This window comes from Chelonia mydas, chromosome 1 (assembly GCF_015237465.2).
Source record: "Chelonia mydas isolate rCheMyd1 chromosome 1, rCheMyd1.pri.v2, whole genome shotgun sequence".
Taxonomy (NCBI): Eukaryota; Metazoa; Chordata; order Testudines; family Cheloniidae; genus Chelonia; species Chelonia mydas.
In genome coordinates, this window is record NC_057849.1 from 242,101,093 (window position 1) to 242,127,854 (window position 26,762).

A 26,762-nucleotide genomic window follows, 5' to 3' on the forward strand; every position below is an offset into this window, starting at 1 on the left:
TAATACAAATGAGAAATGATCTCCATGTAATTTAACTGTTTCACAACTAAATGGAGATTGCTTGTAAAAATGTAAAAGTAGATTGAAACACACTTTGACTTGTAACATACGCCTCTCACTCAGCAAAAGAACAGGCATGTTACACTCTGGTTTGCCCACTGAAGCATAACTCAGCCTAGATGGCATGAGATGAGTTTGTAATGAGCTTTTAACATCAGAGAGACATACCAGAAAAATGCTACCTCCAGAACTGGGCAGACCATGTACACTGAACATTTAGGAGAATTGTGGGGGTTTTCCTCTTTGTAAATTGTTCATGCACACAGACTGCGAGTGTTTTACAATTTTATTTATTTATTACTATTCAAAATTATTCAACACATTTTGTGCAAAGAAACTTCAGCCTATAAAAGGGCAGGAAACTGTTCACTGTGAGCATTTGCTGGAGGAACTGACATTTGCATTTTGATATTGCAGCTGTGTAAGTGGTCATCTAAGTTGCATAGGGTTGAACTAAGCTTTATAAACTGTTAACTCTCTAAAATTCAGAGACAAGTTAGATACTTCCTTTCTGAAAGGAAGAGAGAACACGTAAGCACTGACGAGTGGCTTTGCCCTAGTGTAGACAGCATAGAACTGCTACACAAGCGATCTTACAGGGCATAGCTGCATTGGTACAGCTGTAAGTTCGCTAGTGTAGACGTGACCTTCATGGCAGATTCAGTTTGCTAGCTAAGCATTCTCCTCTCTTGTTGCTGGTTACAGTTTCTTCCTTCTCTGTATGGCTGATCCTGATTTCTCCAAAGGCACTGACTTTGCTCCTCATGATGACATGGATAAAGTGAGGAATGAATTTCTTTCATTCCTAGGGAATTGCCACTATAGAAAGAAAGAATGTAAAGAGAACATGCTGATTACACCTAAGTTTTGTGAAAGTCTCTCTGAAAATAAGACTATACTTCTTGAGCTACAGTTGTCAGGATTTGTTAATATAAAAAGCTATAGTTCCTTTAACAGCAAATAGTTCCTGCTCTCTGCTTGCAGGGAGTCTATGGTCAGAAGAATACAATACATCATCCAAAAATAAATACTTAGAGTTGAAATCCTGACCCCATTAAAGTCCATAGGAATTTTGCCATTGACTTCAGTGGAGCCAGAACTTCACCCTTAGTACTTAGGTTTTCTCAGTGGAACTGAAGCAGTCATGAATGCTTGGTTTGCTTATTAGAGAGAGAAGGTGGGTGAGGTAATATCTTTTATTGGACCAGTTTCTGTTCATAAGAGAGACAAGCTTACACATTTTGCTTATTCTCACTAAATTATTTTGCTGTCTGAAGATAGGTCACCTGGAGACAAAACTGCTGATAAGACAAGAAGCATATTATCCTGTTAAAACTATTATCCCTTGCAAATTGTTCGCTGGAAAACAATTTATCCCATAAATGGAGCTTTTATTGCTAAAGAATATTTTTATTTTGCTTTGTTAAAGGATACGTGTAAGAATTTATTTCAAGAGGTATATAATTGACTGAAGCAGGGTGGTAGGATTCTCTTGGTAGGCTTGGAAACCCACAGGGAGAGTCTGGTTAATTCCTGCTGCCTCATAGATTCCAAGGTCAAAAGGTACCATTGTGATCATGTAGTCTGACCACCTGTATAACACAGGCTATAGAAGGTCCACAAAAGAATTCCAGGATTATATCTTTTAGAAAATGTCCAGTCTTGATTTAAAATTTGTCAGTGATGGAGAATCCACTACGACCCTTTTATAAATTGTTCCAGTGGTTAATTACTCTGTGTTTAAAAAATTTGCACCTTATTTCCAGTTTGATTTTGTCTAGCTTCAACTTCCAGCCTTTTCTCTACTAGATTCAAGAGCCCATTGTTAAATATTTGTTACCCATGTAGGTATTTACAGACTGTAATCAAGTCACCTCTTAACTTTCTCCTTAGCTTAACAAAGATTGAGCTCCCTGAGTCTAGCACTATAAGGAATATTTTCTAATCCTTTAATCACTCTTGAGGCTCTTCTCTGAACCCTCCCTAATTTTTCAACATCCTTCCTAAACTGTGGACACCAAAACTGGATGAAGTATTCCAGCAGCAGTTGCACCAATGCCATGTACATAGGTAAAGTAATCTTTCCACTCCTACTTAAGATTCCCCTATTGATGCATTGAAGGATTGCATTAGCTCTTTTAGTAGATATTAAAACCACTACAATTCTTTTATGTGTGAACTAAAATGCTCTTTTGTTGTGTATTGCGACAAAGCTCTGTCCTTGTCTCCACGGGTCCCACGTTTCCTGGCGGATTTCGCTAGACTCAGAGGCTCACTGTGACCCTCCACGTAGCCCTTCTCTCTCTAGAGGCAAAGGTCACAGCCTACTGAGCCATTTTTTCATCATATGCCAGCGAGGGAGGTGAGGAAAAGCTATCCTCCCTTGCACAGTCTCTGTTGTCTCCCAGTCTCAGTGATTAATCAGGGGGGGCAAAGGGAGGAGCCCAGGCCCGCCTTCTACTCCGGACTCCAGCCCGGGGACCCTAACAGTATCAGCTATGGTAGCTGGCTTTTTAGAAACAGGACCTGTACAGTTCCCTGGCCTGCTTCCCCACAGCAGCGCCCACTTCCTCAAGATCCACTTCACCCTTACCTCAGGGCCTCCTTCCTTGTGCCTGATATGGTGTGTACTGCTCAGTCTCTCCAACAGCGCAACTTCCTCCTACAGCTCCTGACATGCACACCCACCTGACTAACTGGGAGGCTTTTAACTAGTTTCAGCCAGCCCCTGATTGGCTTCAGGTGTCCCAATCAACCTAGCATCCTCCCTGCCTTCTGGAAAGATCTTAATTGGCCCCAGGTGTCTTAATTGACCTGGAGCAGCTGCCATTTGCTTATTCTGGTAACAGGGATTTCTTTAGCCTGTGGCTAATATATCTGTCTCCCATTACTTTACTATAGCCATCTGGCCTTGCCCAGTCACAGTATCTATACAATTTATTGCTTTGTACCTATTCAACTGAAAAGTTCTGTGTATTTAAGTTGAATCTTAGTGGGTGACAAAATGAAGGAAGGCGTGTATTCAGTAATGAAATGTGTATAATGTTTTAACTCCCTTGACCTAGTCTCAATGTGCAAGAAGGGATTCCTGGCATGAAAATGGCTGCCTATTACTACAGAAGTGTTAAAATGAATGAGTGGGGGCAACTGATAAGGGGTACTTATAATCCAGTTACGTTCTGCGATTGATGAGATATTTGTTATTGCACATGTTTTCTGTGATTTTATGAAATAATGACTCATAGAAAGAAATTTATAACTCATTAAGAATTGCATGTTACCCCAGCTGTTAGTCTAATAACTGGATTAGAAAGTCCTTTTGCCTATCAATCATGTAAAACTGAGATACCATACAAGAAAGTCCGTAAGTAATGAGGTAAACTGAGATATTAAAAACAGATCACTCAGCAGGATCAGTTTTGGGAGAGTAGGATTTTTCTCCCCACAACGGAATTTTCTTTGCCCTAAGCCAGGGGATAAGAAATGAATTTTGGGAAGTTAGTTGGGAGTGACTAACTCGGTTGAAGATTTATTTAAATAAGACATCACGGCTTATTAAGTTTAAACACAGTTCCCTTTTGGCCACAGTGTCGCCCTGGAAGCTAATGTTTAGTTGATTATTCACCACAAATCCCTTCAGAGTCACTGCTTCCCAGGATAGGGTCCCCCATCCTGTGAGATATGCCCTAGATTCTTCGTTCCTAGATGTGTATATTTACATTTAGCTGAATTAAAAGGCATATTGTTTCCTTGCGCCCAGTTTACTAAGCGATCCACATTGCTCTTACTCAGGGTACGTCTACCCTAGCAGAGTTACAGCACCGCTCAGAGAGCGCTGAAGGGAAACCACTGTTGTGTGTTCACTTTGTCAGCTGCCTACGCAATAGCGTGTTAACACTCCCGGCAGTTGCAGTGGTATTCGGAGCAGTGCACTCTGGGCAGCTATCCCGCAGAACATCTCTTCTTCTTCTGCTGCTAAGAGTTGTGGGAAGGCAGAGAGGGTCACGGGGCATCCTGAGTCCTGTCCCAATGACCCTGATGCATTGCTTCGCATCCCAGAAATCCCTGTGCATCCATCCACATTTGGCGCCATCTTTCAACGCCATCTTTGTACTGCGCGCTCTGCCTCTTCGGGCTGCAGGAATGAATCCCTAACTGTTGACCAGTATGCTGCTTGCTCTGACTAACACATCACGAGTGGCAGTGGAGTTATTCCTTAAACCACAAAGGCAAAAGCAATTCAACATTGATCTTGCCATGCGTAGTAGTTACAACACGAGACTGCTTGCAGCATTCACAGAGGTGCTGACCACCGTGGAACACCACTTTTGGGCTCGGGAAACAAGCAGAGAGTGGTGGGATCACATCGTCATGCATGTCTGGAATGACGAGCAGTGGCTGCAGAACTTTCGGATGAGGAAAGCCACATTCACCGGACTGTGTGAGCTCGCCCCAGCTTTGCGGCACAAAGACACGAGAAGGAGAGCTGCCCTGTCATTGGAGAAGCGTGTGGTGATTGCACTGTGGAAGCTGGCTACTCCAGACTGCTACCTATCAGTCGCTTGGCATGGGAAAGTTGACAGTTGGACTTGTGTTGATGGAAGTGTGCAGGGCCATTAATCACATCCTGCTCCGAAAGATTGTGACTCTGGGCAACGTGCGTGACATTGTGGATGGCTTTGCACAAATGGGCTTCCCTAACTGTGGAGGGGCGATAGATGTCACGCATATTCCAATTCTGGCACCAGGCCAACTAGCCACAGAGTACATTAATTGCAAGGGGTATTTCTTAATGGTTCTCCAGTTGCTTGTGGATCACTGTGGGCATTTCACAGACATTAACGCAGGCTGGTCCTGAAAAGTGCATGACACACGCATCTTTCGGAACACTGTCCTGTTCAGGAAGCTGCAAGCAGGGACTTTCTTCCCAGATCAGAAGATCACCGTACGGGAAGCCGAAATGCCCACTGTGATCCTGGGAGACCCTGCCTACCCCTTAATGTCGTAGCTCATGAAGCCATACACAGGGCACCTTGACAGCAGCAAGTAGCAGTTCAACAAGAGGCTGAGCAAGTGCAGAATGACTGTGGAGTGTGCATTTGGCCATTTAAAGGCCCACTGGCATTGCCTATATGAGAGGCTGGACCTGGCGGATGACAATATTCTTATGCTTATAGCCGCATGCTGTACGCTCCATAATATTTATGAAGGGAAGGATGAAAGCTTTAGTTAGGGCTAGACAACTGAGGCTCAGTGCCTGGAGGCTGAGTTTGAACAGCCAGAGACCAGGGTTATTAGGGGACGCAGCATAAAGATCAGGGATGCCTGGAGGCAGCAATTTGAAGCTGAAAGCCACTAATATTTGTTGCTATGCTCAGGAGTGCAGTGCTTGTAATGTTAGGAGGTGATTGCATTGTCTGCACCAATCGTACTATGAAGGTTTCAGAAAACTGCCTGTAGCTTTGCAAGACTCTCTTTGCTTTCCATTAATGGAATAAAGGTTTGCTTTCAAACCAAAACAATTCTGTTAAAAATCATGAGGAGAGAGACCAAAAAAACCCAAAATCCAACACATCAGCACTGAGCGGGATGGGGGAAGGGAGAGTCCCAGGAAGAAGTGGGGCCGCGGGATGGTTAAAGATTTGTGTATGTCCAGATATCCTATCCAACCTTCTCCTCTGGAGTACAGTGCAGCAGGTACTATACTTCAGCGGGGCTAAACTGCAGAGGGACGGGGGTTGAGTGCAGTGGGTACTGGGAGTCCGCAGGGCTGGACTGTGATGCGGCAGGAGTGGAATGCAGCGGGTACAGACTGGAGCCAGGAGGTGTGTTGACGGTATCTGGGGGGCGCATGGGAAAGAGTTTTGTGACAGCGGCTGCAGGGACGGCGGGCGGGCGCGGAGCTGCTCGGTTTGCAGTGCTAGTAGCGCCTGGAGCGTGTTCTCTTGGTGTTCCATAACCTTTAAGAGCCGCTCCATTGCTTCATTCTGGAGCGCTGCGTTCTCCTTCCGGTCCCTCTTCTCGCTGTCCCGCCACGCCTTCAATTCTTGTTTTCGGCTGTGGAGTGCATCATGACATCACGCAGAAAGTCCCCTTTACTTCTTCGAGGCCGCTTTCTCGTTCTGCGCAGCTGTTCAGCTGGCGATAACAAAGAGGGAGGCTGGGATCCCAAGGTCATATCTGTGAAGCCAAAATGCAACATTTTACAGAAGCAGTATTGTTTGCAACACAGAGACCACTGATCCAGTGATTTAAAATACAGCCACTATTCACATACCTGTCACTAACTGGCTGACCCCAGTCAAGCACACATGGAGAAGTCACAAGACCCCCAAAATGGTGAGTAACTGCAGGGGCAGGGGAAATCAGAGTTCCAGGACTGTACTGTACACTGGGCATATGGCTCCTGGGGAGAGCCAGCACTGAAGGGGTGGGGTGGAGGGCTTATAATCGTTACTGTCCCCACATTTTCCACAGGCTATGTTCATTATGGAAGATATCTTGCTGCTGAGGGTGAGCAGGGAATCAAGGGAGGGTCTTCTTCAAGACTGCGGCTTCTGCCCTGGGCCGTATGCGGCTCGCCTGTGTGCAGCAATGGTCCCCACCCGCCAGTGACAGCAGAGTGGAGTAGGAAAGTTATCCTTAATGGGGCAAGAAACAAAGCATTTCTGTCGAAGAACCTGTGGCAGTGGATTGCCCAGTATCTCCATGAGAGTTTCCTGGAGATCTGAGGCAGATTCCTGTGAATTGAGGGAGTCAATCAACACCCTGGTCCACTGCTCAGACTAGGCATGTGGTGGTACGCGCATCATACAGAGACACTCCTGCTTTCTGCAACCCTCCTGCCCCCAACAACTCGCGTCAGCAATTCCCAAAATCAAAGCCACTTACCAGGGGTCTCCTCTCCTGTTTGTGCTTCATCAAGCTTCGACAGCTGTGACTGGCTAACCTCCTGCAGGGTAGAGAAGAGCTCCTGGCTGCATGCATTTCTGACCTCCGAGTTGTCCTCTGCCTCTGGGTCCGCCTACCCCTCCATATCCTCATCCAAGATATCCTCCTCCTGGCTCGGTCCACTCTCAACTGGCATGCAAGCCACCGAAGTATCCACAGTGGCCTTCGCAGTGGAGGTGGGGTCACCACCAACTATCGTGTCAAGCTCTCTGTAGAACCGGCAGCTTATGGGCGCAGCACTGGAGCGGTGGTTTGCCGCTCGCACCTTGTGGTAGGTGTTCCGCAGCTCCTTCACTTTGACCCTGCCCTGCAGTGTGTCCCGGTCAGGGCCCCTTTCTGACATGCATCGTGAAATCTGTCCGTAGATGGTATAGTTCCTACGGCTGGAGCGCAGCTGGGACTGGACAGCCTCCTCTCCCACAATGCTGAAGAGGTCCATCAGCTCGGCATTGCTCCAAGCAGGGGATCGCCTGGTGTGTGGAGCAGGCGTGGCCACATGGAAAGATGCTCTGAGACCACTGCACGCGTCACCGAGCAAACAGGAATGGGACTTTCAAAATTCCTAAGGAATTTAAGGGGTGGGGCTGACGGTTGGTCACCGGAGGGCAGGGCAGTAGAGTTCAAACCGATGACCAGAGAGAGGCAAGAACAGGCATGGTGGGACACCTCCCTGAGGCCAATCGCAGCGCTGTAATCGACCAGGGTGTCTACACTGGCACCGCGGCACTGTAGCCCCGGTGCAGAAAGCTGAACGCCTCTCGTCGGGGTGGTTTTTTTACAGTGCTGCAACTGTGCAGTTTCTGCGCACTAAGTGGCTTGGCAGCAAGTACATCTCGGGAGTTACAGCACGGAAAGCTGCTTTACTGTGCAGAAACTTGCCAGTGTAGACAAGGCCTCAGTGGCCTCACCTCTTCGTTATTTACCACTCCCCCAATTTTTGCATCATCTGCAAACCGTATGAGTAGTGATTTTATGTTTTCCGGAGTGTAGTGGGAGGGGGAAGGGAAAAATTCTTAATCCTTCTTGCTTATTCCTCCCCTCACCCATGCTCCCCAACACTACTGGCTGGGTTGTAGAGGTGGAAGGAGCAATGGTGTCTCCCCACTCCCCATTTCCTTCCCAGCCACTTCCTCATGGTGCTAAAGGGGGAGTATTCGGCATGCAGCCTTTGGTAGCTCCAGGCATGGGGGAGAAAGTATCTGGCCAGCCCTGACATCTTCATGCGGTGAGAGGGTCCTTCTTCCCTCCCTGTTGTTCTGCATGGCTGCACTGTAGGGCTAGAAATAATCTTGCCCTACAGTGACTTAATGTTTAAGGAATCAAACTTCAACCAGACAGTCTCTGCAAGCCACTTACAGGCAAACAAGTGAAAGCAAAGAACGGTTAGCTTGCGTATTTTGTGCATATAATGGAAAGCAGTGCATTGTTAAACTTCACTGTGCATTGTTAAACTTGGGGCTTCCCATTGATTTACAATGTTTGCAGGAGTCTGTGAAAGGTGTTTTGCGCAATAGTTCAAACAAACATTTTGTTAAGAATATCCTGGGTGATCCATGTTCAACCAAAGCTCTCGCTGGTTTTAATGGGATTTTAGATTTAGTAAGTGCTGAATAATTTGGCCTAATAACAATCTGAACTCGTATAATCTATAAGCAAGGAAGTATAAATCTTTTATCTCCAAATACCAGTAGATTTAATTTACTAAATTCAGCAGTGATTCAATTAGTGATTGTAAGCTGGTCTGGAAATAGGTATAAATTAGATAGGTGTGAATATAGCTACCCTTTTTTTAATGATTGTGTTTATTAACAATGTGTGATTGACTATTTACAGGAATAATGTCTTTCAAAATGAAAACAGTCAATAATAGAATTGCTTTAAACTACCAGCATAAATCTAATTAGTAGTGTAGATAAGCAGTTTCCTTTGTTACCACCACCTGCTTTCATGTATTTTCTGTGCCTAGAGGGAATTCTCAGGAATGGTATTTAGATCCTCTTGAATGCTGTAATGCCTTTTAGAGAAGGATTCTGATTCAACTCCCACTTTTGCTAGATTGATGATTAACAATGGAGATTATTTGCACCTTAATTTCCATGTTTCAGAGTAACAGCCGTGTTAGTCTGTATTCGCAAAAAGAAAAGGAGGACTTGTGGCACCTTAGAGACTAACCAATTTATTTGAGCATGAGCACGAAAGCTCATGCTCAAATAAATTGGTTAGTCTCTAAGGTGCCACAAGTCCTCCTTTTCTTTTTGTTAATTTCCATGGTAGCTCTTTCTTGTCCTGGACTATAAATGTGTCCTTAGCGATATATTTAGGGATATTTTTGCTCCTCATTTATAAAAATGAAGCTGTAAATTATGTATGTTTGCCCAAGGCCCGCACACTATGCCATATTGATTGAAATCTGCTCAGAATGGACTGCACAAGTGTGGCGATATCACTGGATGAGCTGAATGAAACTGGCCCCCCTGTAAATTTCTGACAGCATTTGTTGACTTGCATTTGATTATATGAGCTTCAACATGGATCTTAGACTCTCTAGGGGTTTATTGATAACATGCAGAAAAAGTCAACATAACTTTATTTCCTTTTGTCCTTTTATTTCCTTTGGAGGAATACTAAGAATTGTTTACTTTTCATGCTACAGCTCAGCATTTATAGCCTAGAAATTACCATCATTTTCCATATACACTGAACACCTTTCTATGTGTGGTATAGATAAGACACCTGTCACATTTGTATCCATAAGAAACCAAGTTAGATACCCAATGCCAGAAGGTGCAAGTTACGCTTGTGCCACTATGCCCCATATTCTTCATAGAAATATTGTTGTAGTATGATTATAGCATATCTAAGATGTATTTTCTGCAAGATGGGTCGTGTGAGGTAGTATTGGAAAGGTTATGATTTACTGAATATGATTATCCTATTTGTATGCATGTATCATTTTTGTATATAAAGTTAGGAATATTGACTATGCATCTGTACTACAAAAGTGTTTGCACCTGGGGAATGCCCACCAGACAAAATGCAATCAGTCTGGCTGGTTAGCTGGGGACAAGTCAATGAACCATTAGGGAGAACAATAGGTCTTTGAAGATGCTAATCTCCCAGCTTCCTGGGATGCTACTCATGGCTGCTTTGACACTGCAGGATCATGTGATCATGTCACCTGGTACTGGATTCCATGATAGAATACCAGTATTTTTCCACTGATGGGGGGAGGAACCACACTGGAAAATGAAGGATTCCCACCATATGTAAATCCTATTTAAGTCAGGGGAGTGAGATGATCAGGGTTTATTCTTCTCTGAATCCCTGCCCAGGATGACCGCTGGAAACATCTAACAGTAAATTTCTGCAGAACTCTTCTTCCGAATTTCTGTCCTGAGAATGAACTAATAAAAATAAAACAGAAACTCAGAGGGACTTCCCACAGCATCTTCCATTACCTACTACTGTTTTTAGTTGATCTTTTGCATATGTGCTGCTTTCTATCCTTGAATTAACTCACAGCTTTTTTAAAGGTGTCGGAGTAGCAGCCATGTTAGTCTGTATTCGCAAAAAGAAAAGGAGTACTTGTGGCACCTTAGAGACTAAATTTGTTAGTCTCTAAGGTGCCACAAGTACTCCTTTTCTTTTAGCTTTTTTAAAAGTACCGAACATGATGGGGGGTTTTTGTCTCTGAATAGGCATTGTCTTTCTGATTGTTACCTGTTTATGTCGTAATATTCACAACTGTGGAATTGTTTGGATCAATCATATTTTTTTCACTCCTTCAGGAGCATATGTCCACCTCATTCCCTGCATTACTTCTTGCATGCCAATTATATTCAACACGTAAAGGTTCTAAGATCTATGATGAGTGACCTTGTTTTCATTTTTATTTCTAACTCATTTATCACATAGACTCCCAGGCCTCCACATGTCCATTAACATGATCCCTTATAATGCTCTGATATGAACTTCTGTCATTGCTGAATTCTCATTCTTTGGAGTGCTCAGAATCCATTTGGAATAAAAGTCACACTATATACTGTTATGAGGTTTCAAAGTCTCAGGGCAAATGCTCAGTGTTTAATGACATCATACTGTACAGTTTTTGTGAGCAACTCAAAAGGAAAATTCCCCCCCTCCCCCCCCCCCCAAGTAAATTTATCACCGACTCCCTCCTTGGGCAAATACCTGAGGTAAAAGATGGGCTCTATTCTGTTACTTAAAGGTTCGATTCCAGGCTTAATTTATTAATCAAAGATTATTAGTAAAAGATTAATCAGCATGATACAGAAAGTCAAATACATTATCAATATGGGGAAGTGATTTTGCAGCCTGATGCATTCCAACTATCTTGCAGAAATTCCCCCCTTTATATATTATACTTCTTTACAAAAAAAGAGACTCAGAAAATTTCATACTCATGACCTATTGACTTGTGGAATTCCTTTCATGGCATCTCAGTTTATATAATTGTGATAAGCTAAAGACCTCTATCAAAAGTCCTTATCTCACAAATTATAGAAGACATCTGTAACAACATGTGTTCACTTTCTTGGTTTTCTGGCCATATTTCTGAAGATCAGTGGGTCAGAGGAAGACATCACGCACAATCTGCCATTTGACAACACACAGAGATTTAGCCTGAATATGGAGGATTATAGTTATAAAGCATTATGGGACTTTGGTTCATCTACAAAGGATCGTTGGGGTCTGGTTCATCTGCTAACAGCATCATGCCTTGGTGATCTCACACTTGACCTCTGTCACACCAGTCGGGGATGTCTTCCATTGAAAATGTGGCATTCGGCCTTTAGAACTTTAAATCTAGCTTGAGCATCACGCCCAATTTAAACTGTTGTGGCACTATACCAGGAGGCCAGTAGTTTGTCAGCCAGGACTCAAGCTATATAGGGCTTTAAATAGCAATGTTAGTATCTTGAATTGCATCAGGAAGCCAATGCAATTGTCAGAAAACTCATGTAATATGTTTCCTGTAACTAAAAGCCAACAGTGGGCCAGCAGTATCTTCTGAGTCGCTTTCTAGGGTAGTCACAACTAGAATTACTCTCAGTAATCTAATCAGTCACGGAAGCATGGGTGACTGTGGCAAAGTCCAGATAAGAGATAAACAGCTACAGTTAAGGGACCAAGTACAGCTGAAAAAAAGCATATTCTGGCCTAGAGAAGCACCTGGAGTCCCCATACCTAGCTGTAATCCCTCCTCCACCACAAACTTGCGTGTATCTAATCTTCTCCTCAACCCCCATGTCCACTTAACACACCCATTTATTCCTTGTGACAGGGTCTGTTGTGCCTCTCTGCCCCCTGCTGGAGGCATCAGCGCTCTGACATTCCCCGCTCAAGGAAAATCCATTCAAACCAGATGACCAAAAAGACAGTCCTCCAGAAGCCTAGAAGGGCCAGGAAGAAACACTGACCAATCAAGAACCAGCAGGCCAGTTCAGAAGGCATAGCCTTCTTTTGTTCAGGGTGGAGCTGGGTAAGACGAGGACAGAGGAGGAATGCTTCGGGGCTGACCCAGAACCCAGGCCTAGTCAGGGCCTTGCCATAAGCATTGCAGCTAAGCATTTGCCTTTTTTCTCTTTGGTGCAGACAGCTGAATCCTGATTTGCTATTTAGTTATTTGATTGTTTAGAGATGGATGGTAAGATCACAGCACAGGTCATCCTGCCCCAAGCAGATAGCCAAACCTTGCAGACTAAGGTGGGAAGTACCTGCAGTACCACTTGTGGCCCTGAAGGGGGCACTGAGAGCAGCCCCAGCTCCCACATACCCCTCCACATGACCTAAATCCCAATTACACTCCTCCATACCCCACTGTACAGCCTACCCTACTCTACATTTGACATCCAGCTCACACATGATGCATGCACAACTAACTCCTTTGCATCCAACAAATGCACATCCAATTCATTCCTCCTCTCAACCTGACTCGCACCAATAAGAATCTCCTTGAACCTTCATTCCTTTGAGAAACTGAACCAAGGTTTCTTTTTTCAGGCTTCAGGGAAGTATTTGCCACTTTCAGTTCTTTGTTCCCGGGTGGCCTTCTAACACCTTCCCATCAGACGCTGTCACTGGGTAGCTCTCTGGCCCTTGTCTCCCATCCCATTTCTCTTTTAGGGCAAGCTGTCTGCTCCCTGAATAAACATGGGGAAATAGTTTTAATTTGTGTAATGACACATCCATTGTTATTGGTTATATAAGGAAGTACTGTTTTCTACACAAATGCCTTAGGCTCTGATCTTGAAAATATTTATGCATGTGCATAACTTTAAATGTGTGAATAGTCCCATTGAAGCCCTTAAGTAGTTCTGTTTGGAAAGTTTAACCATTCTACATGCAAATTGTTCTAATTGAAGTTGAAAAAGCACAAGGAGGACAACTGCTTGCCTACACTTTGACAAAAGGATACTTTTGATGTTCTCTGCTTGATGTGTGGGTTTGCATAATTTCCAACCATGCTAAGAGGAATTATGAAAAAAAAAAAAAAAAGAGGGGGACGGGGGGAATAAATTGACAACAATTTGTGGAGTAGTTTAATGGCTTGTCTTAAAATATTTTTACAGGCTATGTGTTCAAATTAGAATTCACAGGAAAAAATACAAAATTGTTTATTTCTCTCTAACTATAGCTAATTCCCCTGCTTATATTCACATCGTCGCTCTGGCTCTCATCAAGCTGCTGCAACTATAAATAGCAATGTAGCCACAGAAGGATGGGTAGTGGCAGGGGAGCACTGAGCCATGCCAAGTACCTGTCCACTGGTTTCAGGTTTGTACTTGGCCTGGCTCCGCCATATCTCTGCTACCACTCCCCGTGCTACTGCAGTGACGCCGCTCGAGCTGGCGTATGTGTATATAAGCGGGGCAATCATTCCCCGGCTTTGAGTTGTAAAATGTACATAAAAACTCATCAGCTCAGTTGCACCCTCATGTCTGATACCTCTGTTATATTTGGACATTTCATAGTTGTAAAATATCAATTTCTGTGAGAGGTAGGAAGGTAGGCAATGGGGTGAAGTGATGGTAAAAAGCTTAAAGCTCTTATAGTGTGAGAACTAGTTTATAGTATGTGAAGTATGGTACAGTTTTGAAGATGATTGGTAGAAGTCCAGTTCTTAATCAGTGTAATTCATAATTTGCTGTTAGTGGTTTTGTAAAAAGTGATTCCCGATAAATGATTTACCAGCACAGTAAAAGATTAAGCAAATTGCTGGTTCCATCGCTGAGCAGCTAAAATTCCATGGTTTCTGTGCAGACCTAAACGTGTACTAGAGACCCGCTACATTTTTGGCAGCTAATTGTCCTGCATTCCTTTTAGGAAAAAGCATTTATAGTGTGGATTTTGGAGGGTGGGGATGGGAGGGGTAACAATCCTTTTGTGAATGGTTGCCTCTTCTTCCTCAGACTTGTATACACTCGGGAAAATGACAACTATTGTGCTCCTGTGTCCTGCAACTTGTGTTTGAAAATGTCCTTAGTTCTAGCATAGACATCATTTCAGCTCCATTACAGAAGGTGTGTTAGATGTGGTGCAGCAAATAATAATTAAATATTTGTTTGTATAATTTTTCTTATGCCCGAAAACCCTGAGGGTCTAATACAGTATTATTATTATTTTTTTAATTAAAAGTTGCTATGGCCAAATGCTAACCAGGGGAAGGTTTTCAGGGAAGAAAAATAAAAACCCAAATCCCCTTTCAATGCACCCCACAAACATAAAAAGACAGCACCCTGACATTATATATGAGGAAAAGGTCTCATGATGACCAACGTAGAAGGATGGATAGGTTCATCGATAGGAGGGATAGGTCCATCGATGGCTACTAGCCAAGATGGTCAGGGATGCAACCCCATGCTCCGGGTGTCCCTAAACCTCTGACTGCCAGAAGCTGGGACTGGATGACAGCAGATGGATCACTCAGTACATTGCCTTGTTCTGTTCACTCTCTCTGAAGCATCTGGCACTGGCCATTGTCAAAAGACAGGATTCTGGGCTAGACGGATCGTCGGTCTGACCCAGCATGGCCGTTCTTATGTTTTCAAGGATACCACTGATGCATTTTGGCATTTATCCATAATATTCTCCTTAAGTGATATCTGACAGCATGGGAAGGATTCAGATTCTAGTAATATAGGTATTTAGTAGCAAGGCTGCCCTGCCCTCCCACCTTTTCAGGGGCTAGTTGTCTTCTCTTGCCGTGCCAGCTACAGCTGCTGTGATAGACACATTTTATATGCCACCATCTACAAACACACATAGCTAACATAAGAATGGCCATACTGGATCAGACCAACGGCCCAGCTAGCCCAGTATCCTGTCCTCCGACAGCTGCTGGTGCCAGATGCTTCAGAGGGAATGACCAGAACAAGGCAATTATCGAGTGATTCATCCCCTGTCATGCAATCTTGGCTTCTGACAGTCAGAGGTTTAGGGACACCCAGAGCATGGGGTTGCATCCCTGACCATCTTGGCTAATAGCCATCGATGGACCTATCTTCTGTGAATTTATCTAATTATTTTTTGAACCCAGGTATACTTTTGGCCTTCAGAACATCCCCTGGCAATGAGTTCCACAGGATGACTCTGCATTATGTGAAGAAATACTTCCTTATGTGTGTGTTTAAACTTGCTGCCTATTAATTTCCCTGCATGATCCCTGGTTCTTGTATTATGTGAAGGAGTAAGTAACACTTCTTTCTTCATTTTCTCCACACCATTTGTGATTGTATAGACCTCTATTGTATCCCCCCTTAGTCTGTTTTCTAAGCTGAACAATCCCAGTCGTCTTAATGTCTCCTCATTTGGAAGCTGTTTCATACCCTTCATCATTTTTGTTGCCCTTCTCTGCACTTTTTCCAATTCTAATCTATCTTTTTTTGAGTTGGGAGAACCAGAACTACATACATTATTCAAGGTGTGGGTGTACCACTGATTTATATAGTGGCATTAAGATATTTTCTGTCATATTCTCTATCGCTTTCCTAAAGGTTTTTAACATTGTGTTTAACTTTTTGGATTGCTGTTGCATATTAAGCAGATGTTTTCAGAGAACTGTCCACAATGACTCCAAGATCTTTCTTGAGTGGTAACAGCTAATTTAGAATCCATCATTTTGTATGTTAGGTGGGATTGTGTTTTCCAATGTTCATTACTTTGCATTTATCAACATTGAATTTCATCTGTCACTGTTGTCCAGTCACCCGGTTTTGTGAGATCACTTTGTAACTCTTTGCAGTCTGCCTGGGACTTAACTATCTTGAATAATTTTGTACCATCTGCACACTTTCCTAACTCACTGTTCATCCCTTTTTCCAGATCATTTATAAACAAGTTGAATAGCTCTGGTCCTAATATAGATCCTTGTGGGATTCTGCTGTTTACCTCTCTCCACTGTGAAAACTGACCATTTATTCCTAGCCGTTGTGCTCTATCTTTTAACCAGTTACTGATCCATGAGAGGACCTTCCCTCTTATCCCATGACTGCTTACGTTGCTTAAAAGTCTTTGGTGAGGGACCTTGTCAAAGGCTTTCTGAAAATTCCAATACACTATATCCATTGGATCGTCTTTGTCCACATGTTTGTTGACCCCATCAAGGAATTCTAATGGAGTGGTGAGGCATGATTTCTCTTTACAAAAGCCATGTTGACTCTTCGCCAACATATTGTGCTCATCTATGTGCCTGATAATTCTGTTCTTTACTATAGTTTCAACAAATTTGCCTGGTACTGAAGTTAGGCTTATTGGCCTGTAATTGCTGGGATTGCCTCTGGAGCCTTTTAGAAAAAATCGGCGTTACATTAGCTATCCTCCAGTCATCTGGTACAGAGGCTGATTTAATGGATAGGTTACATACCACAGTTAGTAGTTCTGCAATTTCATATTTGAGTTCCTTCAGAACTCTTGGGTGAATACCATCTGGTCCTTGTGATGTATTACCGTTTAATTTATCAGTTTGTTTCAAAATCTCCTCGACTGACAACTCAATCTGGGACAGATCCTCAGGTTTGTCGTCAAAAAAGGGCAGCTGAGATGTAATCTCCCTTATATCTTCTGCAGTGAAGACTGATGCAATGAATTTATTTAGGTTCTCTACAATGGCCTTGTCTTCCTTGAGTGCTCCTTTAACATCTTGATTGTCCAGTGGCCCCACCGATTGTTTGGCAGGTTTCTTGCTTCTGATGTTCTTAAAAAAGATTTTGCTGTTAGTTTTTGTGTCTTTTGCTAGTTGTTCTTCAAATTCTTTTTGTGGCTTGTTTAATTATACTTTTATGCTTGACTTTCCAGAGTTTATGTTCAGAGTTGACTTCCACTTTTAAAAAGATGTGTTTTTGTCTCTAGCTTTCATCACCACAGTATCTGTGTCCCTTTGATAGACAGGCACTTTATTGCTTAGGCCTTTAATCATTAATAATGAGCCACTGAATGCACCTTTTATTTCATAAGATGCACTTTATCGGCCGTGTTCCTAACTCACTGTTATATTAACAGGTTTATTGACTGAATCACAATTAACAGTTTCATTATTTTAAATCGAACCTCTTGTTTAAAATAACCCATCTAGTAAGTTGCTGACTCCTGCTGTTTAAGAACTTGCAGCCTTTTGAAGAGACAGCTGGATTAATATATTATTGAATATATTTAGAATCCTTTAATGCTGATTTCACAATACCCTTCAAGTAAACCACACTTACAAAGTACAAAGGTATGAACAGAGTTTTGCGATTAAATTCTCAAGGGTTCTTTCAGTTGTGATGCCAGTAAAATGTTGCATGCGTTCTGAGAAGGCTATAAATAACAGTAAGGCAATGAATTTAATTCAGCATGACATTTCTATTAACAAGAAGGTAAAGGAGAGCACTGTTTACAAGAAGAACAACTGTATAGTATACTTTGGGTTTGGGGTATCAGGCTGAGAATGGAGCTATGAGTACAGCAGAAATTAAATTTTTGGGAGGGTCTCCATTAGAGGAATAGATGCTTCCACAACCTTTGTCAGCCCTGAAATGGGAAGACTATCACCATCTTCCAGCAAGAATAATTTTTTGGGTTAAGAAATATGTGTGAGAGCTTTAGCTATTAAGATAGTGGCTCTTTGTTACTTCCATTGGATTTTGAGATAGACTGTCTGTCTGGTTTTGAGCAGGTTATCCACTGTTTTGACTAACAGTAATTAAAATGAAATGGCAGATGTTTCTTCGCTATGTACCTTTTTGTCTGTCTTATTGAGCTAAATTATGCTGCTGATCTCTACTGGGCCTGCTAAAGTACTGAACTAGAGCTGTACAAAGCAACCATCTCTCTCATTAACCACTGGGAAATGCTGTGCAAGAAAGGGGATCACTCAAGCCAGCAGCAGGGAAAGAGTAACTGGCAAATATCTGTTCCTTTAGAAATTTCTCTTCATCCCTAAATACTCTCTTTTCCTGAGAGGAATAGGGGATAGAAAAGAAGGGAGTGGAGGGATGAGAAGAAGAAAGTCAATAAAAAATGGAAATGCTGTCAAACTCTCTGATTTATTTTTTTAAGAGTTTAAAAGTGGCATCCCTATTTGCTGTACAGTAATATAGATGGTCATTGCCTACATAGGCCTCTGAGCTTTCTTGTGAATTATGAGCAGCCTTCACACCTTTTCTTTGCACCCCTGACTGCCTGAAGTTGGGTCACATCATAAGACACTGTTGAAAATGAAAGACAATGTAGAGAGCACTACTAGCCATGTACACACTTTTAAAAAAAATCTATTTAATAGAAATTAGAGAAAAAGAGCGCTTGCAGATATTAGATCACCTAGTTCAGTGACGGCCAAATGGCTACCGATGGCGTAAGCCCCATGGGCAGAGACATTCTTTTGTCCTGGTCCATGAATAGGTCTCCTAGGCGCTATGATAATGCAAATAAGAAGACTAAATGTCTCAGCAAGCAATGCACCATCTTGATCTCAGAGGAGACTGCCTGGAAGAAGATGAAATATTGCACGGTGATACCTGTGTTCATTCTGAGCTACGTCTATGTTACAGATGACAACAGCTTCAGTGTGTTTTATTTCATGCAGATTAAGTGGGGCCCTCTGTGATGTTACACCCCATATATGTCATAGAAATATTGTTATGACATGAATATGGCATAACTAAGATAAGTTTTATGCAAGGTCGGTCATGTGAGGTATCATTGAAAAGGTTATGATCTACTGAATGTGCTTATCCAATTTGTGTGCATATATGATTTCTGTATCTGAGGTTAGGAATATTGGCTTTATAACAATTACAACTGCGTGTGTACTTGGGGGAACGCCCACCAGACAGTAGGCAATCAGCCTGAATGAGCCATTTAAGAAGGACAATAGAACTTATAGAATCATAGAATATTAGGGTTGGAAGAGACCTCAGGAGGTCATCTAGTCCAATCCCCTGCTCAAAGCAGGACCAACATTCACTAAATTATCCTAGCCAGGGCTTTGTCAAGCCGGGCCTTAAAAACCTCTAAGGATGGAGATTCCACCACCTCCCTAGGTAACTCATTCCAGTGCTTTGGAGATACTAATCTCCCACCATCCTGAGGAGCTTTGTTGCTTTGACACTGCAGGGTCATCTGATGATGTCACCTGGTACAGAGTACCATCTTGAACATTGCTGATATTTTTCCACTGGAAACAAAGGGTGCTCGCTTTATGTAAATTCTATTTGAGCCTGGGGAGTAAGGCAAACAGGACTGGTCTCCATTGCCTCCCAGTCCAAGAAGGAAGATTGCTAAAAACACCTGAAGGGAAAGGCAAGGGTTGAGTCCAGGCTGAGACGGGTCCAGTCTGTAAAGAGAAATAACTGGAACTCTAAGCTACAGAAACTCTGCAACTTGCCTAAAATAACATTTAGGGTGAGAAATTACATTTTGTAATCTGTTTCTTGGGTGTATTAAGCTTCATTTGCATGTTTTGTTTTATTTGCTCAGTAATCTGCTTTGTTCTGTTTGCTATCCCTTATAATCACTTAAAATTTATCTTTTATAGTTAATAAACTAATTTCTTGTTTATTTCAAAACCTAGTTTCTGCTGTTCATACCTTGGGGAGGTGGAGGGGGCAAAGCTGTGCATATCTCCCTCCACATTGAGGGAGGGGGTGAATTTTTATGAGCTTGCGCTGTGCAGAACTTTCTATACAGTTCAAGACAATATTACTTTGGGTTTATGCCGCAAAGGAGGTGTGCATGTGAGTGCTGGGAAATCCCCGAGCTGATTCCTCCCACACAGAGCTGATCTCAGTGTCTGTTTGCAGCTGGGTGTGTCCCTACCTGTGTATGTGTGCTGGAGAAGGCTTGAGGGCCTGGCACACCTAGGACAGGGTGAGGAAACCCAGGCTGGTGGAACAGGCAAAACCAGTGGGACCCCAGCACATCAGGTGGCATCCCGGACAGGGGATTCAACCTGTCATCCCCTCATCTCTTGGAAAGCTGCTGATACAGTGTTTAGTTGGTCATAGCTTGGAGGCCCCAGATGTGGTCCATTCCTCATGGCAGGGTAGAGTTGCTCTCTACAGTGAGTAGATTTTTAAGGGCTTCCATTATTTTACTCTTGCAGGCATTTGGACAATCATTCTCAATCCACCGCAAAGTGGCTGAAGATGGTGAAACACGTGAAGAAACTCTCCTGCAGGAGTCTGCATCAAAGGAAGCTTATTACCTAGGGAAGATCTTGGAGATGCAAAATGAGCTGAAACAGAGCAGGGCAGTGGTCACCAAGGTTCAAGCAGAGAATGAGAGGCTCACTGCTATTGTCCACGACCTGAAAGAGGTAAATTGATGAGGGTGAGGGAGGTGGGCAGGGGATGGGACTAAGAATGGGGTTTTTTTGAGTTTGATAAATGGTATGGCTCTGAGTCACAAAAATAGCCTTGTATCTATAAATACGGGAGTATCCTGCGGTAATCAATCCCAGGGAAACCGCAACCGTGTGTGTGTGTGTGGGGGGGCTTTTAAAAAGAAAACAATCACTGTTTTGAAAAGCTGCATTTGAAGTAAAACCAGGTCAGCAATTTATAATTTGAAAAGCACAGCATGGTTTTCATCGCTTACTGTTCAGAAAGATGCACTTCTCATAAATAACTGTTTTTTGTGTTCTCTTCTGTTCAGATGATTTCCTCTCTTCCTCTCACTTTCTGTTTCCTCACTCAGATTATTTTCGATTGGCTATGCCTAGCCAGAGCTACCACTGCTTAGTTGTTCACTCTACTGTACAGAGGTCATGAGTTTGGTCATGTTTTGAAAGTTGGGATTAGGGAGGAAACAAACTGGCTAGCTAAGGTTACAGACTCCAGAGAATACATGTCTTCAGATTTCCTAGTCTTACCATTTTCTTAATAGAATAATGACACACTGAATAAAGTGTAATAATTGGAGGTAACTACGCATCTCAGGTGCTTGTAGGCCTTTGGCCTGAGGAATAAACGTATCTCACATTACCCTCATATCCAGAAGTGTCCTGTTGCTTACATAGCTCATTGCTCCTCTCTTTCCAGGCATGCACATCTCACTGAGATTAATATCACAGGTCCTATGTGTCAGTAGGGAGTCAAGAACTGAGGTGCTGTTCTACTTTAAGTGACTGTGGACTTTGTCCCGTGTTCCATTACTGACGCTAAGGCTTTGCCTACACTTGCAAGTGAAAGACAAAACTTTTGTCTTTCAGAGGTGTTAAAAAAGCACACACACCACAAAAGACAAAAGTTTTGCTGATGACAAGCGCCAGTATGAACAGTGCTTTGTCAACAGGAGTGCTTGCCTGCCGACAATGCTAACGCTGCTCGTTGGGGGTGGGAGTATTTTGTCGGCAGGAGCACTGTCTCCTGCTGACAAACAGTCGCTACGCTGCACAACTCTTAGCGGCACAGCTGTAACGGCACAGCTGTGTCGCTAAAAGCTGCATAGTGTAGACATAGTCTAAATAGACTAGACAGAATCAGGTTCCAATACATAGAAACAGGTAGGAGAAATGCCTGCCACGTTTTTGGGAGCTAGACAATAACAAAGAACTGATAAGTGCTAATGTAGTCATTACTGGCTGCTCTTGCCTGATTGCTCAGTTTTCAGAAAGCTGTTTAGTACATACTCTCCCAATCTGTGCCATATTCAGCCAGTTATTTGCAGCATTATTGTAGCCATGTTGGTCCCAGAATATGAGGGAGACAAGATGGATGAAGTAATATCTTCTATTAAACCAACTTCTGTTGGTGGAAGAGACAAGGTTTTGAGCTACACAGAGCTCTTCTTCTGATCTGGGAAAGGAGATCCCTTTTTGCAAAACAATCACTCCATATCTGGCCCCTCAGGCCTCATCCTCAAAGGAAACCTGCACAACACCTTCAAATTACAAGTTTGGAAGTTTAAATTCATAACTTTGCGAGACACTGAAAATCATGGATTCAGACATACTGGCTTTATGTGGGCATGTCTACACATAAACTGCTACAGTGGCACAGTGAAGATACAAACTACGCCGATGGGAGAATCCCTCCTGTTGGTGTAGGTATTCCACCTACCTGAGATGCTAGGTTGATGGGAGAGCTATGGATTTTTCACCCCCCTAACTGACATAATTATACCAACCTAATTTCCTAGTGTAGACCAGGCCTGTTTCTTTACAACAGTCTGTAACCTACCAACCCTTATTTGTCCCAAAACTGCAGAGGTGTTAATGGCCCACTTCATTCTGAAGTTACCACATGTGTTAACGCCTATGTTTAACCATCTGTTCTACTTTGTATTTAGCTGTGACACTTTGATTATCTTTCCCACACCCAAAGAAGAGCTCTGTATAGTGTGGCGGTTCAATGATGAGACAGAACACAACTTTATCCAAGCAAGCAAGCTGGTCAGCTGAAATGGGCTGCTGCCTGTCAGCTTTCCACCTTCCCTTTTATTATATTTCTCCCCCCTGCGCATTACCTACTTCCACCGCAAAAGGACACAACAAAGGAATACATGACTTTGATTAATATTCTTATTTACCAGCCTCTATCTACTACAATCCTAATTCTCAGGCCTTGAGGCCCGGCCAAGGAAGCTTCCCACGATTACTGTCCTTTAATTAACTTCCCATGGTTCATATCTGGTCCTCGTCCTTGGACGGAGCAATGTGTGCATTGCTCCTACACAACAGTCAGGGTGTGCCCTGACTGTTTCCAGGTGGATGAACTAAACATGAACCCTTCAGTATAGCTTGAAAGCTTGTCTCTTTCAACAACAGAAGTTGGTCCTATAAAAGATATTACCTTACCCACCTTGTCTCTCTAATGTTCAACCAGTATGTTTAATAATCCATTTACAAAGAGAAATTGGAGAAGAACATGGTCTTGTGCTGTATGAGTTAGAGAAACAAGCAAATATTAAGTCCAAAATCTTTTTTTTTTAAGAGGGGCTGTTATTTGTTTTTTAAAATACTTAATAAAAAAATCATAAAGTACAAATTAAATGTAACCTCCCCATGTTTTAAAAAAAAAAAATTTTTAACCACTCCTCCACAATGCTGGAGATAGTAATTTTTGTGAGTGCATCATAACCCCACAGTATTCTGGTCTGGACTCAGTTGATCCTCTTTGGTGTGGAAAACAGATTGTTGGAGTCTCCCAGTGCAGGCCCTGTTATAGGTACCATGTTGCTAAGTTGCTTGAGGAAAGTGCATCTCCAACCCCCATCTGTGTTGGGAACTCTCTTCTGATTGGGTTCTGCTTCTTATTCTGGTCATGTTTTTCAGAATCAGGATGCTGATCATGTACTGTAGGAGTGTCTGGTCAGCAGTTTTCCAACAGGGCAGAAATATCTGAATCCCTGCAAGGATATTTTGAACAATCAGGACATATTTGAAAGCCGATGGTTCTTATGAGCTCTGTGAATTGAGTAATCCCAGAGTTTAAAAAAACATGAATTATTCCAACGATGTGCCATATTACAGTCTGTCAAGCTGTTTGAGCTGGATTTTCCTCATTATAAAAGGGGGGGCGGGGCTGGGGGCTGTCAGGGCTTTCTCTGTGAGGCCTGTGGGACTCTGGAACTTGTCCCACCCATCCTTGTGTGTGTGTCTGTCTCTTTCATGTACACACAGAAATAGGTTCAAATTGGTGCAAAAGACACCTGTCTGAGAGGGCTGAGGGTACATGTCCCACAACAATGAAAGGTGGAAAGGAGTGTCTGGAGGTCTCTGACTGGCTGAGTTCCTATTGAAATTATTACATTAATGCTGCTGAGACTTCATTGTATTATTAATGATGTGTTGTGAGGTCTAGAACCTCGGCTAGGCATCCTAAAATTATTATTTTAAATCCAAGTAAATAAATAAATAAATTAAATAAATGTTTTCAAAAGTAAGCCCGTCCTTTGTCCTCCCCACCCAAGGCCTCTGGCTTGTGACATTCAAAATTTGTAGTCCTAGAGTTTAAGGCCATAAGGGACCATCAGATCATCACATCTGACCTCCTGTATATTACAGGCCAGCAAGACTGCCCATCACCCATACACTAAAGCCAACTACCAACATTGATTAGAGCCTCTTAAAATCTTTCAGTAATCTGAACCAGAGACCATATTCCATTTTCATTAACTAAGTTTATAGTCATGAGGAACATTTTTCAGTAATCAGTGGCAAAGTTCAGATATATTATGGGAATGGTTGCTGGCCTGTGTGTCTATAGAAATCAATAAGGTTAACAGCTTATTTAACCTTTTATGTAGTTGCATATGAACTGGTGAAAGGTGAAAATAAAGCCAAAAGTGTCACAATGTAACAGGATCTTTTTACAATATAATCTTTATCTTCTGTCACTTTTGCTGTGAATTTTGCTATATTTTAAATATTTTTGGTTTTTATGGGGGAGATTTGCAAAGGCACAAATGGCAGTTAGGAGCCTAGTTTTGACATTTGTGCCATTGAAAATCTCCCCCTAGAATAGAATAAGGGGGCTCAGTGCATTATAGTCCAGCAAGAAGATGAGGTCTCTGACCTGAGGAGCTTACAGCCCTACTTTAGGCTAATTCCATATAAACAATATGTGACCAGACTCAAAATCCGGAGCAGGAAGCTCTTGCGAGGGGGCCAGCTGTGGAAGGACTCTACATGCATGGGAACCGTAAATCTGATCCGAGCACAGCTGACAGGATGTAGAAAAGCATGAAGTTAAGAGTGGGAAACCGTATCGAGGGGGGCGGTTATGAGATCAAGCTGGGCATAACCAAGATCTTGAGTTTGGACGTAGGAGGAAAAGAGCAGAGATATAGGCAGAGTTGGAGCTGTGCAAAGCTTAAAAGGGTAGGCTGAGGAGTTTGAACATGATACAGATAAATCCCTTTTTTAGTCTCCAAACACATTCACTGATAAGTTTTAAGGGCTGCCATTCATTCCTACCTCTCTTTAACCTTTGGAAGAGGAACTTCAGATGAAACCTGGCAGACAAAGGGGTGAAACCATATTCTGTGTCACTGGAAACCTCTGCATAGCTGTTAGGACTGCAGAAAGGTACAGCAACCACAGACCATGGCTGCCTGCAATCCAGTAGATAAAATAAATGAACACATCAAGGCTTTGGTGATGGGAATGTTAAGGAGTTTAACCATCAGCATACACCTGGTTTCCAGAGAGCATGGGGAAATAAGTAGCAGTGAAAGGGTGGATGGGGAGAAGAGAACAGGGTACACACTCCCCACAGACCTCTATCTTACACTAAGATTGGGCTGAGAGAGAAGTTTTAGGGTCAAGTCCTGACCCTGCTGAAGTCAATAGCAAAACTCCCATTTACTTCATTGGCATCAGGATTTCCCTTTTAATACCAAAAAGATATGGTGGATGAAACTTTGGACTATTTCTATTTCAAACCCATGCCAGACTTCACTGCTTCAGCAATTGAAATAGTTGTGCTGTGGATTCTTTCCAAGTATGAATAGCTACTACCACGACCTTAATCACTAGCTATTATAATTCCTTTTGTTCTGGGCCATTTAATGATGGAGAAATTTAACTGTGCATGAAATGGCCTTTTTGCTTCCAAAACTTGAGCAAGTTTTGTACCCAAATTGATTTTCATTTCAGAGACGTTGGAATGTTTGCATTTCTATACTAAAAAAAAGACCCTTTAAAAAATAAATATGGGCTGTTTTCATTCGGAAATGGTCCTTTAATCAGTTAAAAAAGCCACAATTATTTATGGTTTTGCCTCCCCCCCACCCCCAAAAAATCCCAAACAAACGGAATATATTTGAAAATTTTAAATAAGATGTGAAATCCTCAAATATTGAGGTTTTAAAATTTTGTTTAGTGTTTTTTTTGCAGTAAAAACACAAATCAATTCAAAATTTTTATCACGTTACCCTGGTTCCTGATTTTGTTGTCTCTCTGATGCTAGCTAGTGGCCATATTTTGAACCTGCTCAATCTACTGAAAAATAACTGAGTATTCTTGCCATGAAAAAGTAATTGTATTATCTCCTTACAAACACCTGTGTAGCTTTGTAAGAAAGGATCCACTTCTAGAGAGGTAGGAAGGAAAGACCTGAGAAGTGGTTAGCATGGCTTTCTAAACTGGCACCCACTTCACAATGTACTGTTGATAACTTTTATTTGAAAAGAAGCATAGAAGCTGGATGTCAGAGCGGCCCACGCAGATTGCTCTAAGGGTCTAGAACTGCCAAAGAAAAGAAGAATTGTTGAGGCACAGGTGGCAGCTGAACTAAAATTCATCTTTT

The 26,762-nt window shown here is 42.6% G+C and overlaps 1 protein-coding gene across 8 annotated transcripts in view; it reads left to right on the forward strand.

Annotated features, from left to right (window-relative positions):
* BICD1 (BICD cargo adaptor 1) overlaps nt 1-26,762 on the forward strand; it is a 263,678-nt gene that overhangs the window by 91,480 nt on the left and 145,436 nt on the right. For 7 of the 8 annotated variants that reach the window (XM_037878550.2, XM_043540936.1, XM_043540942.1 and 4 more), the window contains exon 2: nt 20,615-20,827. In XM_037878550.2, the coding sequence (XP_037734478.1) occupies nt 20,615-20,827 (213 nt within the window). Of the gene's footprint in view, nt 1-20,614; nt 20,828-26,762 lie in introns of those variants that run through there. The other variant, XM_043540949.1, reaches the window with a different exon arrangement.